We start from the raw sequence: 15,955 nt of genomic DNA on the forward strand, positions 1-15,955 counted from the left end.
CTTCCAACCGGTCGGTTGTGCGCCCTGTTGACGCTGAGGTAACCTACTCGCGTCTGCCAGTTGAGGTGGTTCCTCCACCGATGCGACCCAGTGTGGGTTGCCAGCCGCACGTTGACGTTAAGCGACGCTCGGAGGTGGTTGTTGACGTTCAGGACGTTCAACAACCAGCAGAGGTGACTTGTTTTGACGCAGTGCGTCAACCTCAGCAACCCGGTAGGGTGTTGACTGCACAACCCAGACGGTCTAGACAGTCTCGGGTTGACGCTGTGCTTCCTCGCGCACCCATGGTTGCTGACAGTTCACAGACTGTGCAGCAGTTCCATGATGTTGCGTCCGGCTCCGTCACGCATGCACCAGTGCGACCGGACTCAGCGAGCCAGACGTTGCCCACTCCGTTGCCGTTTCCTCATCAGTTTTCGGATGTGGAACCCTCTGATGAGGACGTTGCTGAACAACAAGACGATCAGCCCCCAGAATAGATCAAGCCCTGCTATCCATCCAGAAGATGCTGAAGAAGGAACGCTGCTCAGTCAGGCTGTGGATGAGTCTGGTAGGGACGCTGTCATCCGTGGAACAATTTGTGTCACTAGGAAGACTACACCTCCGTCCTCTTCAATACCATCTAGCTTTTCACTGGAAAAAGGACAAGACGCTAGAAGCGGTCTCGATCCCGGTTTCTGAAAAGATAAAGTCTTGTCTGACTTGGTGGAAGGACAATATCAACCTAAGAGAGGGTCTTCCCCTGGCTGTTCAGACTCCCAACCACGTTCTCTTCTCGGACGCATCGGACGTGGGCTGGGGCGCGAAACTAGACGGTCGGGAATGCTCAGGACTGTGGAACTCGAGTCAGAGGAGCATGCATATCAACTGCAAGGAGCTGTTGGCAGTACATCTGGCCTTGAAAAGCTTCAAGTCTCTCCTTCGAGGCAAAGTGGTGGAAGTTAACTCGGACATCACCACGGCCTTGGCGTACATCTCCAAACAAGGAGGTACCCACTCACTGACGTTGTACGAGATCGCAAGGGACCTGCTCATCTGGTCAAAAGGTCAAGACATCTCCCTAGTAACGAGGTTCATCCAAGGCGACTTGAACGTCATAGCAGATTGTCTCAGTCGGAAAGGGCAAGTAATTCCAACCGAATGGACCCTCCACAAGGATGTGTGCAAGAGACTTTGGGCCACTTGGGGTAAAACCATCCATAGATCTCTTTGCAACCTCGCTGACCAAGAGGCTTCCAATCTATTGCTCTCCAGTCCCGGACCCAGCAGCAATACATATAGATGCTTTCCTCCTAGATTGGTCACATCTGGATCTCTACGCATTCCCACCGTTCGAGATTGTCAACAAGGTACTGAAGAAGTTCGCCTCTCACGAAGGGACAAGGTTGACGTTAGTTGCTTCCCTCTGGCCCGCGAGAGAATGGTTCACCGAGATACTTCGATGGTTAGTAGACGTTCCCAGCAGTCTTCCTCTAAGGGTAGACCTTCTACGTCAGCCACACGTAAAGAAGGTACTCCAAAGCCTCCACGCTCTTCGTCTGACTGCCTTCAGACTATCGAAAGACTCTCGAGAGCTAGAGGCTTTTCGAAGGAAGCAGCCAGTGCGATTGCTAGAGCAAGGAGAGCGTCTTCCATTAGAGTCTACCAATCGAAGTGGGAGGTCTTCCGAGACTGGTGCAAGTCAGTTTCTGTATCCTCGACCAGTACCTCTGTAGCTCAAATAGCTGTTTTTCTCTTATACCTGAGAAAAGGACGATCCCTTTCAGCTCCCACTATCAAGGGCTACAGAAGCATGTTGGCATCGGTCTTCCGGCATAGAGGCTTAGATCTTTCCAAACATAAAGATCTGCAAGACCTCCTTAAGTCTTTTGAGACCACCAAGGAGCGTCGTTTGGCTACCCCTGGATGGAATTTAGACGTGGTACTAAGATTCTTCATGTCAGACAGGTTGGAGCCGTTACAATCAGCCTCCCTGAAAGATCTCACTCTTAAGACTCTTTTCCTGGTATGCTTAGCCTCGGCTAAAAGAGTCAGTGAGATTCATGCCTTCAGCAAGAACATCGGATTTTCGTCAGAAAAAGCCACTTGTTCGCTGCAACTTGGTTTTCTAGCCAAAAATGAGCTGCCTTCTCGGCCTTGGCCTAAATCTTTCGATATCCCCAGCTTATCGGAGATCGTAGGCAATGAACTAGAAAGAGTCTTATGCCCTGTGAGAGCTCTTAAGTTCTATTTAAAGCGTACTAAACCTTTACAAGGCCAATCTGAAGCTTTATGGTGTTCAGTTAAGAAACCATCCTTGCCTATGTCAAAGAATGCTTGGTCTGACTTTATCAGATTGTTAATACGAGAAGCTCATTCACATCTGAGTGAGGAAGACCGAACTTTGCTTAAGGTGAAGACGCACGAAGTTAGAGCTGTAACAACTTCCGTGGCCTTTAAGCAAAATATATCTCTGCAAAGTATAATGGACGCAACCTATTGGAGAAGCAAGTCAGTGTTCGTGTCATTTTACTTGAAAGATGTCCAGTCTCTTTACAAGAACTGCTACACACTGGGACTATTCGTAGCAGCGAGTGCAGTAGTGGGTGAGGGCTCAACTACTACAATTCCCTAATTCCTTATCCTTTTAATCTGTCTCTTGAAATGTTTTTTTTATGGGTTGTCCGGAAGGCTAAGAAGCCTTTCGCATCCTGGTTGATTTGGCGGGTGGTCAAAGTCATTTCTTGAGAGCGCCTAGATTAGGGGTTTGATGAGGTCCTGTTGTATGGGTTGCAACCCTTGATACTTCAGATCCTAGGGGTCGATCAGCATCCTAAGAGGATCGCGAGGCTCCGTAAGGAAGACGTACTTAAAAGGCAGAGTAATTGTTCAAGTCGACTTCCTTACCAGGTACCTATTTATTTTGTTTTTGTTATTTTGATAACTTCTAAAATGAAATAAAAAACTCTTAGCTCATAAAAGTGTAAACATATATTACTGGTCTCTACCCACCATCCTGGGTGTGAATCAGCTATATAATCACCGGCTAAGTTAAATATTGAAAAATGTTATTTTGATTATAAAATAAATTTTTGAATATACTTACCCGGTGATTATAAATTAAATGACCCTCCCTTCCTCCCCAATAGAGACACAGTGGGACGAGGAGAAAATTGAGTCTTTGTTTACATTGAGAGCTGGGTATCTGGTCGACAGATGGCGCTGTTGGGCACACCCGCAACCTGTGTAGCGATCGCTGGCGAGTTTTTTCCGTAGAGTTGTCTGTCGAGCAACAGAGTTGCAGCTATATAATCACCGGGTAAGTATATTCAAAAATTTATTTTATAATCAAAATAACATATTTCAGATCACACATACTACCAAAGTTTCATTATTGGGGCTGGCAAACAATTACTGGTCTTACCGGAATATTTTTGGCAATCCAAACAGCGGTCATCTATGCTTTTGCATATAAACTTCGAAGACATTTCTTCAAGTGGTTCTGGATAACCCATAGAACTTATCCTCTATTTTATTTTCTAATCATACTTCATGGATTTGGAAGACTAGTTCAGGTTAGTAATAAATTTTTTATATAGCTCCTATATAACCTCACTTATTTTGTCTACTGTGAAGGAGGCAATATTTTGATAATTGAATGTCATTAAAGATTGGGACGTAAAGCTCCTAAATATGGTAAGTTGTTTTTTAGTTTATTATAAAGGTATTTGATTTGTATTTTGACATATTTCTGGGATATGAGGTAAGAAAGAACCTTAGATGTCAGATGATAAACTAACAAACATGCAAAAGTAGTTTAGATCATAAAAGTAAAGAAAAAATAAATAAGATAAATTTGAAAAGTTAGTGGATAATACAGATGCAGCCATGTACTGCATATAGGGATTTTGATTAGTGTTAGAGTAGCCCAAAGAATTATCGATGAAATATTCATGAGTGAAAATAAAAGGTATAAATTCATGTCAAATGGAGGGATGGATCAATAATGATAGAGAAATAAAGACAATGCTGACCAGAATTTTGAGGCCATGAAGAAGGTATAGGAGGGGATCATCAATTGATACATTATGATTAAAAACTCTTAAGTTGTAAATATAACCATTTTGTTTTTTAAAATGGATTTAGTAATTATGAATCTTGAGTACGTTGAAAAGCCAGAGTTATGTTGAACTTAGAGAGAAAACAGTTAATAAAATTAATAGAGATTTAACAGTATGGCTTTAAAAAACGTATGGCATTTCATTTCTGATGAAGGCCTTTGAGTATCCAACAACCAACCAATAAGAAAGTCATTATGTAACCATGATACAGGTATTCCTGTTTATTATGTAAGACCAATTAAAACCATCCCTGACCAATGCCAATGTTTGCTTAATATTGGGGAGTGAAGTAAATATGGGATACTAACTGGAAATGTGTAATTTTTTCTGTTAGCCTTGTTGAGTGAAGTAAATATGGGATACTAACTGGAAATGTGTAATTTTTTCTGTTAGCCTTGTTAAATTTATAATGGTAAAAGTGATAGGAGATATAAAAAAAAGTTAAGATTGAAATAATAGAAATTTGTCTGACAGAGTATCTAGATGAGGATTTTGGCATTCTTGTTGTTTCCAAATGTGCACTTTCTCATCCCCAGTGGTTCAACTTGTAGTTACCAGAACTTGTGTGAACATTATAACAAATGAGGCCTCTAAGATGATACTTGCCAGAATTACGGCCTGTAACAGTAACATTCACATTAAATCATATAAACAATGTGCTGAGAGAATTTGTCTCCAATGCATATTGGGATTTAATATGCCTCCCTTCCACCTCCCAGAACCTTCCATTATGGCTTGCCATTGATCAGTGTTGTCTAATTCAGTTCAGTTATATAATATTTTTTATTTTTATTAGAGGATTTCTGGATGTAGATTAATAGAAGAATATTAGCTTTGGGATTTTATGATGAAGAACTTTGTTCTTGGGGTGTAAGTTAGTGTATTGGGGTTTTAATTTAATACATATGAATTTTGTTTTAAAATGTTCATTCATTCTTATTTTTCAGGATCCATTCTTTTATTACTTCTTTCTTGGGCCATGCATTATCTTTAGTTTTGACAAGTTGATTACTATGTCAAGGAGCAAGATAAAATTTGATGTAATGAGTGCTGTTCACCTTCCATCAAGTAAGTTATAGTCTTGTTATATATTCAACTCATAACTCACTTGTGTTTCTGCTAGAAGTTGATGATATATTTATATTCTTTGAAATATAGTTACAGAATATTGTACTGTATGTACAGTATTTTGATGTCACCTCATTAACATGTTGCATCATTCAAACAAATTTGTTAGCCAAGTGAAATCCTTGATTGTTGTTAGCGGTGTTTGTTGCTCTTTATCCTTGTTGTATAAGGTTAACTAATCATTCATTAATTGATTGTCTTTGAAAAGTTAGAGCAGGTTTATTTAAAGTTTCCTTTAAAATGAAAACTGCATTGAGACCTTTGAACGTACTCATCTCCAAAATAATAATTATATAAGTACAGTAGAACCTCGGTTTATGAACGACTCCGCTTACAAATTTTTCGGTTTACGAAGGGACTTTCTCTGAAAAATTCGTCTCTGTTAACGAATATTGTATTGGTTAACGAATTTAAATTTCCCTCCCACGCGCCGTTTTTTGTGGAAAAGTGTTAACGCCCCACTTCCCGATCGCATTTTTCATGGAAATAACTTAACGACAGCATCTCACAATGGATTCACGTGACTCCTCCCACCCCCTAAACCCATTTATTACCCCCTTCACTCGTTCATTATCTCAGTATCCGCCGTCTCGATAGCATACATACTTAGTGAATTCGTGGACGATTTCTTTGTGATTTTTACACGTGGTATGTGATTTGTTTTATTTTCACTCATTTGTGATTACAGTACTGTACTGTATTATTGTGATAGACAATGGCTCCTAAGATGTCGAAGAAGGAAAGCAGTAAGAAGAAGCTGATGATAACGATCGATATGAAGAAGGAGATCATCGAGAAGCATGACCAAGGCATGCGTGTGAAAGACATTGCTAGTTTTTTCAATCGCTCGCAGTCGACGATATGCACAATATTAAAGAAAAAAGAAGAAATAAAGGCCGCTAAAGTAGCTAAAGGTGTATCGTCGTTGTCAAAACAACGGCCACCTATTCTTGATGACATAGAAAATTTATTAATGGTGTGGTTAAATGAGAAGCAGCTCGCAGGAGATTCAGTAAATGAGAACATGATTTGCGAGAAGGCAAGAACCATTTACGAGGACTTGGTGAGAAGTGAGCCAGGCACATCAGCAGAAAAACAAAGTTTTAAGGCAAGCCGTGGTTGGTTTGAAAAATTCAAGAAGAGAATGGGTATCCATAGTGTTGTTCGGCGTGGCGAGGGGGCCAGCGCCGATACGAAGGCAGCAGAGTCTTTTGTGACAGAGTTCAAAAGGCTCATGGACTCCGAGGACTACGTTTCCCAACAGGTGTTTAATTGCGATGAGACAGGCCTCTTTTGGAAGAAAATGCCCAGGAGGACCTATATGACGGCAGAAGAAAAGGCTCTTCCTGGCCATAAGCCCGTGAAAGACCGTCTAACCCTGCTGTTCTGTTCCAACGCCAGTGGGGATTGCAAAATTAAACCTCTCCTGGTGTATCACTTGGAGAATCCACGAGCCTTCAAGAAGAACAATGTGCAGAAGAAAAAGTTGCACGTCATGTGGTGTTCTAATACGAAGGCTTGGGTGACAAGGATCTTCTTCGTTGAGCGGATGAACGAGGTTTTTGGTCCCGAAGTCAAGAGATACCTCCTGGAGAAGGACCTCCCACTCAAAGCCTTGCTGTTAATGGACAGTGCTCCTGCCCATCCTCCAGCCATTGAAGAGGACATAGCGGAGGAATACAAGTTCATTAAGGTGAAGTTCCTACCCCCCAACACCACTCCAATACTCCAGCCCATGGATCAGCAAGTGATCTCAAATTTTAAAAAACTTTATACCAAAGCTATGTTCCAGCGCTGCTTTGAAGTAACAGAGGGCACCAACCTTACCCTCAGAGAGTTTTGGAAGGATCACTACTCCATCTACAACTGCCTGACTTTAATTGATAAAGCCTGGCAAGGAGTCACCAGGAGAACCCTCAATTCCGCCTGGAAGAAACTGTGGCCCGACACCGTTGCAGAACGGGATTTCGAGGGGTTCGAACCAAACCAGGAGGAAGCAGTTGACGAGGATATTGTGTTCTTGGGCAAGGCAATGGGGCTGGAGGTGGACACGGATGACATCGACGACCTCCTGCAGGAGCATAAGGAGCAGCTGAACACCGAGGAGCTGAAGGACCTGCACGAGCAGCAGCAAAGAGAGGTAATAGAGGAAATCTCATCTGAGGAGGAGGGAGGCACTGCACAATCACTGTCTTCGAGTGAGATAAAAGATTTTTTAAAGAAGTGGGAAGACGTGAAAAGTTTTCTTGAGGAAAATATCCCAAATAAGGCTGAAACAGACCGTGCAATAAATTTATTAGTCGATAATGGGGTGGGTCCCTTCTATAAAATTTTAAAGAACAGACAAAAGCAGGTGTCTATTGAAAAATATCTTGTGAAGGGGGAGAAAAGAACTGTGATAAACGACGACCAAGAGTCTCGCAAATGCAAAACCAGTGATAGTGAACGCCATTCTCGCGAGAGAACTCCAGTCAACGTTCCTGAAGTTCTCATGGAGGGAGATTCTCCCTCCAAGCAGTAACCCCCTCCTCCTCCTCCCCCTCCTCTCGTCTCCATCAAGCCAGCAGCGACACTCCTCTAAGGTAAAGTTCAGGTTTACTGTACATGCATATCCATATTTTCATCATTAAATGACTGCAATATTCTAATAATTTTGTGTAGAGTACTGTATGTGTAAGGAAAAATTTGTGAAAATTGGTTTTTGTAGATGGGTTGAACTAATTATTTCGATTTTATAACATTCTTATGGGGAAATTCGTTTCGCGATACGAATTTTTCGGTTTACGAGTTCGCATTAGGAACGAATTAAATTTGTAAACCGAGGTTCTACTGTAGTCTTATGGTTTCCTTTTAAGATAGAGAATTAAAACTCATCATTGAAATTTGGTACAAGGAATATATGTTTTGAAAACAGCTTAAGTAAGCATTAGATGTAGAAAAATGTTAGCATCACAAAGTAATCATACAGAGCCCTTATTTATTGTTGTATTTCAATGAAATCTCTTAATACAGTGAACCCTCGTTTATCGCGGTAGATAGGTTCCAGACGCGGCCGCGATAGGTGAAAATCCGCGAAGTAGTGACACCATATTTACCTATTTATTCAACATGTATATTCAGACTTTTAAAACTTTCCCTTGTACGTAGTACTGTTAACAAACTACCCTTTAATGTACAGAACACTTAATGCATGTACTACAGTACCCTAAACTAAAACAGGCACAAATATTAAAGGCAATTTTATATCATGTGTTTCCTAAACACGCTAAAAAGCACGTTAAAAAATGGCAACCAATGTTTTGTTTACATTTATCTCTGATCATAATGAAGAAACAAACTGGAGGTAGAGCTTTGCTTATTACCCAGACATATTTCCCATACTATTCCCTTAGGACTACATCACATCTTACTACTTTAGATATATATATATATATATATATATATATATATATATATATATATATATATATATATATTTATATATATATATATATATATATATATATATATATACAGTATATATATATATATATATATATATATATATATATATATATATATATATATATATATATATATATATATATATATATACAGTATATATATATATATATATATATATATATATATATTTTTGGGCTCAAGCCATGGCGTCCTGATGGAAGGTTCCTGTTTGGTAGCTTCCTTGGGTATAAGACTACTAAGATATTCCCAGAGAATTTAACCACAGGTTATCACAGAATTCTAACTTCTGGAGCGAGTATCTCAAAGGTTTCCCTTTAAGACATCGTAATACAACAGGGGACACGCATGTCTGGTCGTGCCACATAGCTATCTCCACCCCGAACAGAGTTAACGCTTCGGTGTGTAAGGGCTGAGAATAGCTGGGAGCCGTTCCACAGCTAATCTCACTCGTGGCTACTACTGATACTCGAGACGTAAACAAACGGACGCCATTGCTCTAATGACGTCACGCGCGTCTTTATCCTTTGTTTAGTAGCTGCCCTACTTAGACGGATTTTCCCTTGTGTGAACTTTATCGCTTTGCATCTTCGCTATGTCGTTACCTTCAGCCTCGCCTTCTTCTGGAAAGTTGAGTACAAGGTTCCAGTATTGTTTAATTAAGCTCTGGCCGTAAAGTAAATATTATTTCGCGAAATAATTGATGTTTTGTGGCAGAGCTGTGCCTCTACCGGACCCGCCATTTTATGGCGTCGTTGTTGTTTTGCATGTCTTATTTAGTTAGCCACAACAACGCTTCCGGCATTATATACTAATCGAATACATTAGTTTATTTAGTCTTCATAGCTAGGAACTTTTATATCGTGTTTAGACGCTTTTTATCGGTCATCGATTGACCTCATACCAGTCGGCTACTATAGCCCCCAGGCCAGGAGCCTATATACAAGTGTTCATGCATGATTTATCAGTGATCCTAGACTAAGTTATGAAGATAGTGGCATTATTATTTTACAATACTTTTGACTAGTGATGCAAATGTTTTCGCCTTCAGGGACCATATAGGGGATAGGCTAGTCAGTGATTCTTTCTAGCCTAACCTAACCTTAGGACCCCTATATGCTTCCTTCATCCCCTGCCTTGGCACTCCCTCTATTTAGCCTTGATCCCTTTTCTGAGTAAAGGGATTTATTGTCTAATAGAGTATTATATCGCCTCTCAGTCCTCCCTAAAGGAATGAACCCCCTTTAGGATTGCGTCTGAGAGTGAGGTTAGGCTAGCCTACCTCTATGGCTAGGATAGTCTACGACTTTCCTGCGATAGCGATACGTCTTCTTCCTTGCCTAGTTCAGGACTTTTAGCCCTGATCTAGGCCGGGTTAGGAAGGTTTCTCTGTTCCATGCTGAAACTGTACTCTTGCACCGTTTTAGCCGATCAGCCTAATCTTAGGTTAGGGAGTGTCCTCCCTTCCCTTTGTGGCCGCTCTGGTACAGAAACCCTTCCTGGGAAGACCCCTCTCTTCTCCCTCCCCACCTATCTCTTGTATAGCCTAGCCTATGCTTAGGTTAGTTTATACTCATCTGTCCCCTGTCCTACAAATCCTCCTTAGGGTGGATGAGTAGGGCTACCCGAGCTTCCCTGAGCTGTCCGCTCTGGTACATATACCTTCATAGTGTCCTATAAGGTTAGTTACTAGTGTAGCTCTGTATAGGGGAGTCTCCCCCCCCCCTCTTGGGTGTTCCCTAGTCCTCCCTTGGGCTACCTGCTCCCGGTCCCTAGTGACCCCTGCTTATGGATGCTAGAGCCTGTCTCTATCATGGGTACACCCCCTCAGGGAGGGGGAGGGATGTCTGGAACCCTGACGGTACTTCCTGCATCCTTTCCCCCCTCCCCCTGTCTCTCTATCTATCCGGGTGCCGGTCTCTTGCCGCCTCTACTGCCGGCAATACCTGCCTCCCTCTTGGTGACTTCCCTACCCTTGCCGCCAGCCCCCCGTGTACCGAGGGACTGCCGGCTGCCGCCGGCTACTACCGGCAGCTCTCCTACTCCTATCTAATCGTCCGCTTGCCGGTCGATCTCCGGAGTGCCGGCATATACTGCCGGCAACCCGATACTACCTGTACCATCCTTACCCCAGTCACCAATCCAGCATCCTCCGGCTGCCGGAGCCGCCGCTCCCTGCCGGCGTGCCGCCGTTGTGCCGGCGGCCGCCATCCTGGTATCTAACTGACTTTGAAAATTGTCTGTTCTAGTGCCAGAATCTATGCTGGAGCGAGCTCCGGCGTACCGGCGGCTTGCCGGATGCCCCGGAGGCGTCAAGAATACTTGCACCCCCTCTCTGTAGCTATCATAAGACTAAGATAGCCCTACCTTGCAAATAGATAAGCTGCTTTGCTTCTAAGATCAGTACCTAGTACTGCTCTATTAGTGATCATGCTGTCTCTTTGCATTCTTCTATTTCCAGCATGCTATGTGCATCTTAGCGCGGCTGGTTGCCAGAAGCAGTTACCCTTAATGAGGCCTTCTGGCTCTTATCTGGGAACCGAATGAATTCGATCCCAACCTTGTCCTTGGCTTTCCATGGAGTTCCAATATAATGGGAATCCTAGGAAACTATATCCAATGATCTCGGTCATTTGGATTATCCCAGGACCAAGCCTATGGTAACCAGCCGGGCGAGATGCATGGAGCGTGTTCTCCTTTACTGTTTCATTCTCTATGCATCACACCTTCCTTAAGTTAAAATTAATGATTAATATTAACTTAATTTAAGAGCCATTCCTATGACTCCCCCATACTCATTTTCTCTTTCTTCCACAGGAGGAGCAGATGAAGTGCGATTTCGCCTACTGTGCTGTGAAACGCTCGCAGTTTTACGGACATACGGCGTGCAGGACTCACGCCCCTTGCTCAGACAAGAAAGGGGATTGGAAGTTCTGGAATCCACTGGAATGTACGGTCTGCCAGGCCTACCTAGTTGAGGCCTTCCATAACCCTCCCTCAGCGGAGGTTAGAGACATTGCTCGTGAAAAACTGCGCAAGTGGGTGCGTGGTTTTCAGAGAAATGCTACTGGACCGTACCTGGCCACCGAAGAACTGAGGTCCCTGTTGTTCCCTAAGGCCTCCCCTGACTCAGTGGTTCCAAAGGAAGCAATCCCCACTGTCCAAATTACGGTGGAACCTGATGTGGTCATGGCTCAGTCCATGCACGAGTGTCGTTTGGATTCCGAGGATGATGAACAGATCTCTGACGTCTCGGAAGACACGGAGAAGACGCTTATGGCTCAAGGAGCCGAAGAGGACGAAGACAAGGTGGAATACACCGAGTCGGAGATTGGAGCTACTCCCTCGTCCATCCCTCCGCCTACTCCTACACCGACGGAAATGTCCCTTCCGTCTACCTCCTCGACCCCGGATCCTTCCTCTTCTACCCAAGAACTGATCCGACTGATTAGAGCTGTCATGGACGACAGACTGAAGGAGAACCAGGAGTCCATCAGGTCTATGATTGGATCCAGAGACACGAAGAAGATCTCGGTCAAGGATCTCCCAGCTTGCTCTCATGCCAACCCGTGGAGGTATGCAGAGCATATGGTTGTTGCGACCGGCAGGATCTTTGTTAGCGACAAGATCGGCACGGTCCCGTTGGAAGATGTGGAGTTCTTCCCAAGCTTCGAGGCCTACCCGGACTGTTACGTCCGACTTCGTTCCGAACCTGCCTCGAAGGAGGAGACCGAACCTAAAGAAGAGATAGTGTTCGATCTCGCAAAGGCCCAGGCTATGCTAGCCTCCGCATTTAAGAGCAGGGGCTTTACCTGCTCTAAGCTTCCTGCCTTGAGCAAGAAGCATCCTACATATGTCGCACCTGACACTGCGATTCTTCCATTTTTGGAAAAGGCCTTAGCTGCATGCCTTAAAGCGGCGGAAGAAGGAAAACCCTGCCCTGCACTGGAGGAGTGCAGACCCTTCTCCATCGTGACACCCCCTGACACTAGACAATGGAAAGATGTCCAACATACTTTCGTCGTGGGTAGGCTCGATCCTGACGTCGCCGGACGTCAGTTTAATGAAGACCTCCCTAAGCTCAATGATCACCTCCTTCGCCGGGAACAAGACACGAAGGAGAGGCTTGCGGCATCTCTTTCTCATCAAGTCCAACTTGAAGTTATGGCCTGTGACACAGCAGTACCTGATCACTACATGGTACTGGCCAAATCCCACTTACTCACGGTAATGAAGGACTTGTACCATTTCATAAAGGCTCGTAGAGCCTGTCGTGAATTCGTGTTTGTCGGTGCCACCGTGAAACACGAACCCCGGAGGCTGATTTCCTCCAACATCTGGGGAAAGCACCTGTTTCCTTCTGACCTTGTCAAGGAAATAACTGACAGAGCCGCCACGGAGAATAGGAACCTTCTCCACAAGTGGGGCATGTCCAGAAAAAGGAAAACCTCTCAGGACGATGGACCTCAGCCTAAGAGGAAACCTCAGAAGCCGAAACCCCAGCAACGTCAACAACGACGTCAGTTTCCGGGACCCGCTACCTCCCAAGTGGTTGCCCAACCACAACAGACCTTTCAATTGGTCCCCCAACCGGTGTTGTCACAGTCACCGGTCTTCACCCCTGCCTTTGAGCAGCCATCCACTACCTTTCATGCCAGAGGTAGAGGCTCGTCCAGGGGTGCAAGCAGAGACGCCTCTCGTCGTCCCTCCAGAGGTAGAGGAGGAAAGGGAGCTAGCGGCCGAGGCAACAAGTCCTCGGGACACCAGAAGCAATGAAGTGCTTCCGGTGGGAGGAAGACTCCGCCAATTCCAGGATCGTTGGACCTTCGATCCTTGGGCACACAGCATCATCAAGAACGGTCTAGGCTGGAGTTGGGTGCAACCACCCCCAATCTTCCAGCGGTTCTTTCAACAATCAACCCCCATTCTGGAAGAATATGTTCTAGACCTCTTGAACAAGAAGGTGATAAGGAAGGTAAAGTCCACCAGGTTCCAAGGGAGACTGTTTTGCGTTCCCAAGAAGGACTCAGACAAGCTCAGAGTCATTCTGGACTTATCCCCCCTCAACAAGTTCATAGAGAACAACAAATTCAAGATGCTGACGCTTCAACAAATAAGGACCCTTCTGCCTCAAGGTTCCTACACGGTCTCTATAGACCTGGCGGATGCCTATTGGCACATTCCAATGAACCATCACGCTTCCTCCTACCTAGGATTTCGACTCCAAAGAAAAAGCTACGCCTTCCGGGCCATGCCATTCGGCCTCAATGTGGCCCCTCGGATCTTCACAAAGCTGGCGGATGCCATAGTACAACAGCTCCGCCTAAGAAACGTCCAGGTGATGGCCTACCTCGACGACTGGCTAGTCTGGGCTCCATCGCCCGAAGAGTGTACAAAGTCTTGCGACGAAGTTACCCAGTACCTAGAACACCTGGGATTCAAGATCAACGAGAAGAAATCTCGCCTCTCTCCGGCTCAGAAGTTTCAGTGGCTGGGAATCCACTGGAATCTTCAGTCACACCGCCTTTCCATCCCCCAGAAGAAAAGGAAGGAAATAGCAGGGTCTGTCAAGCGACTACTGAAATCCAAACGCATTTCAAGACGACAGCAGGAACAAGTTCTAGGCTCTCTACAATTCGCCTCAGTGACAAACCCAGTGCTTCGTGCACAGCTAAAGGATGCCGCGGGAGTCTGGAGACGATCGGCATCCATCGCTCGAAGAGACCTCAAGAGACGGCTTCCAAACAGACTTCGACGCCTCCTAAAGCCGTGGTCGGAAGCAATGGCCCTAAAAAGGTCCATTCCTCTCCAACACCCTCCTCCATCACTCAACATCCACACGGATGCCTCACTGGAGGGCTGGGGAGGTCACTCCCACCTGAAACAAGCTCAAGGGACCTGGTCTCCACTATTCAAGACGTTCCACATAAACATCTTGGAGGCCATGGCGGTCCTTCTTACTCTGAAGAAGCTATCCCCGCCGCCCTCGATCCACATCCGTCTAACCCTAGACAACTCGGTGGTAGTTCGTTGTCTCAATCGCCAGGGCTCAAGATCGCCCCAGATAAATCAGGTGCTTCTCCCAATCTTCCGTCTGACGGAGAAGAAGAAGTGGCACCTGTCTGCAGTTCACCTACAAGGATTCCGCAACGTGACAGCGGATGCTCTATCTCGGACAAACCCGATAGAGTCGGAATGGTCTCTAGACGCAAGATCATTCTCCTTCATCTCTCATCAAGTCCCAGAACTTCAGATAGATCTCTTTGCAACGAGCGACAACAATCAACTTCCTCTGTACGTAGCCCCGTACGAGGACCCCAAAGCAGAAGCGGTGGACGCCATGTCACTGGACTGGAACAGATGGTCGAAGATATACCTGTTCCCTCCCACCAACCTTCTGTTGAAAGTCCTCTCCAAACTGAGAACCTTCAAAGGGACAGCGGCCCTAGTGGCTCCCAAGTGGCCCCGGAGCAACTGGTACCCCCTGGTCCTGGAGCTGCAGCCCAAGCTGATCCCTCTCCCGGGCCCAGTTCTCTCTCAACAAGTACAGAAGTCGACTGTCTTCGCTTCATCATCGAAAATCAAGGACCTTCATCTCATGATTTTCTCTCCCTTGCCGCAAAGAAGAGGTTTGGGATCTCGAAGAAAAGTCTAGACTTCCTAGAGGAATACAAGACCGAATCCACGAGACGGCAATACGAATCATCCTGGAGGAAATGGGTCTCCTTTGTTAAAGCAAAAAATCCTAAAGAAATCACCATTGATTTCTGTATGTCCTTCTTCATTCACCTTCATGGACAAGGATTAGCAGCCAATACGATTTCAACCTGCAAATCGGCTTTGACTAGACCAATTCTATATGCTTTCCAAATTGATCTGTCCAACGACATCTTTAACAAACTGCCGAAAGCATGTGCTCGCCTACGCCCAGCACCCCCTCCGAAACCGATCTCCTGGTCACTAGACAAGGTGCTCCATTTCGCCTCCAACTTGGACAATGATTCATGCCCCCTCAAGGATCTGACTCAGAAAGTTATATTTTTATTTGCTCTCGCCTCGGGAGCTCGAGTCAGCGAAATAGTGGCATTATCAAGAGAAGAGGGACACATCCTGTTTGCTGATTCAGGAGAAGTGACCCTCTCCCCTGATCCGATGTTTCTCGCCAAAAATGAATTACCCACCAAAAGATGGGGCCCTTGGAGAATATGCCCCCTGAAGGAGGATGTCTCTCTATGTCCAGTAGAGAGTCTCAAGGTCTATCTTCG

At 44.9% G+C, this 15,955-nt stretch overlaps 1 protein-coding gene across 3 annotated transcripts in view; it reads left to right on the forward strand.

The window, feature by feature from the left end:
- LOC137634457 (dual oxidase-like) overlaps positions 1 to 15,955 on the forward strand; it is a 182,919-nt gene that overhangs the window by 139,589 nt on the left and 27,375 nt on the right. For all 3 annotated transcript variants that reach the window (XM_068366859.1, XM_068366860.1, XM_068366861.1), the window contains exons 25-26: positions 3,347 to 3,554; positions 5,048 to 5,168. In XM_068366859.1, the coding sequence (XP_068222960.1) occupies positions 3,347 to 3,554; positions 5,048 to 5,168 (329 nt within the window). The remainder of the gene's footprint in view (positions 1 to 3,346; positions 3,555 to 5,047; positions 5,169 to 15,955) is intronic.

Source organism: Palaemon carinicauda, chromosome 44, assembly GCF_036898095.1.
Source record: "Palaemon carinicauda isolate YSFRI2023 chromosome 44, ASM3689809v2, whole genome shotgun sequence".
Lineage (NCBI taxonomy): Eukaryota > Metazoa > Arthropoda > Malacostraca > Decapoda > Palaemonidae > Palaemon > Palaemon carinicauda.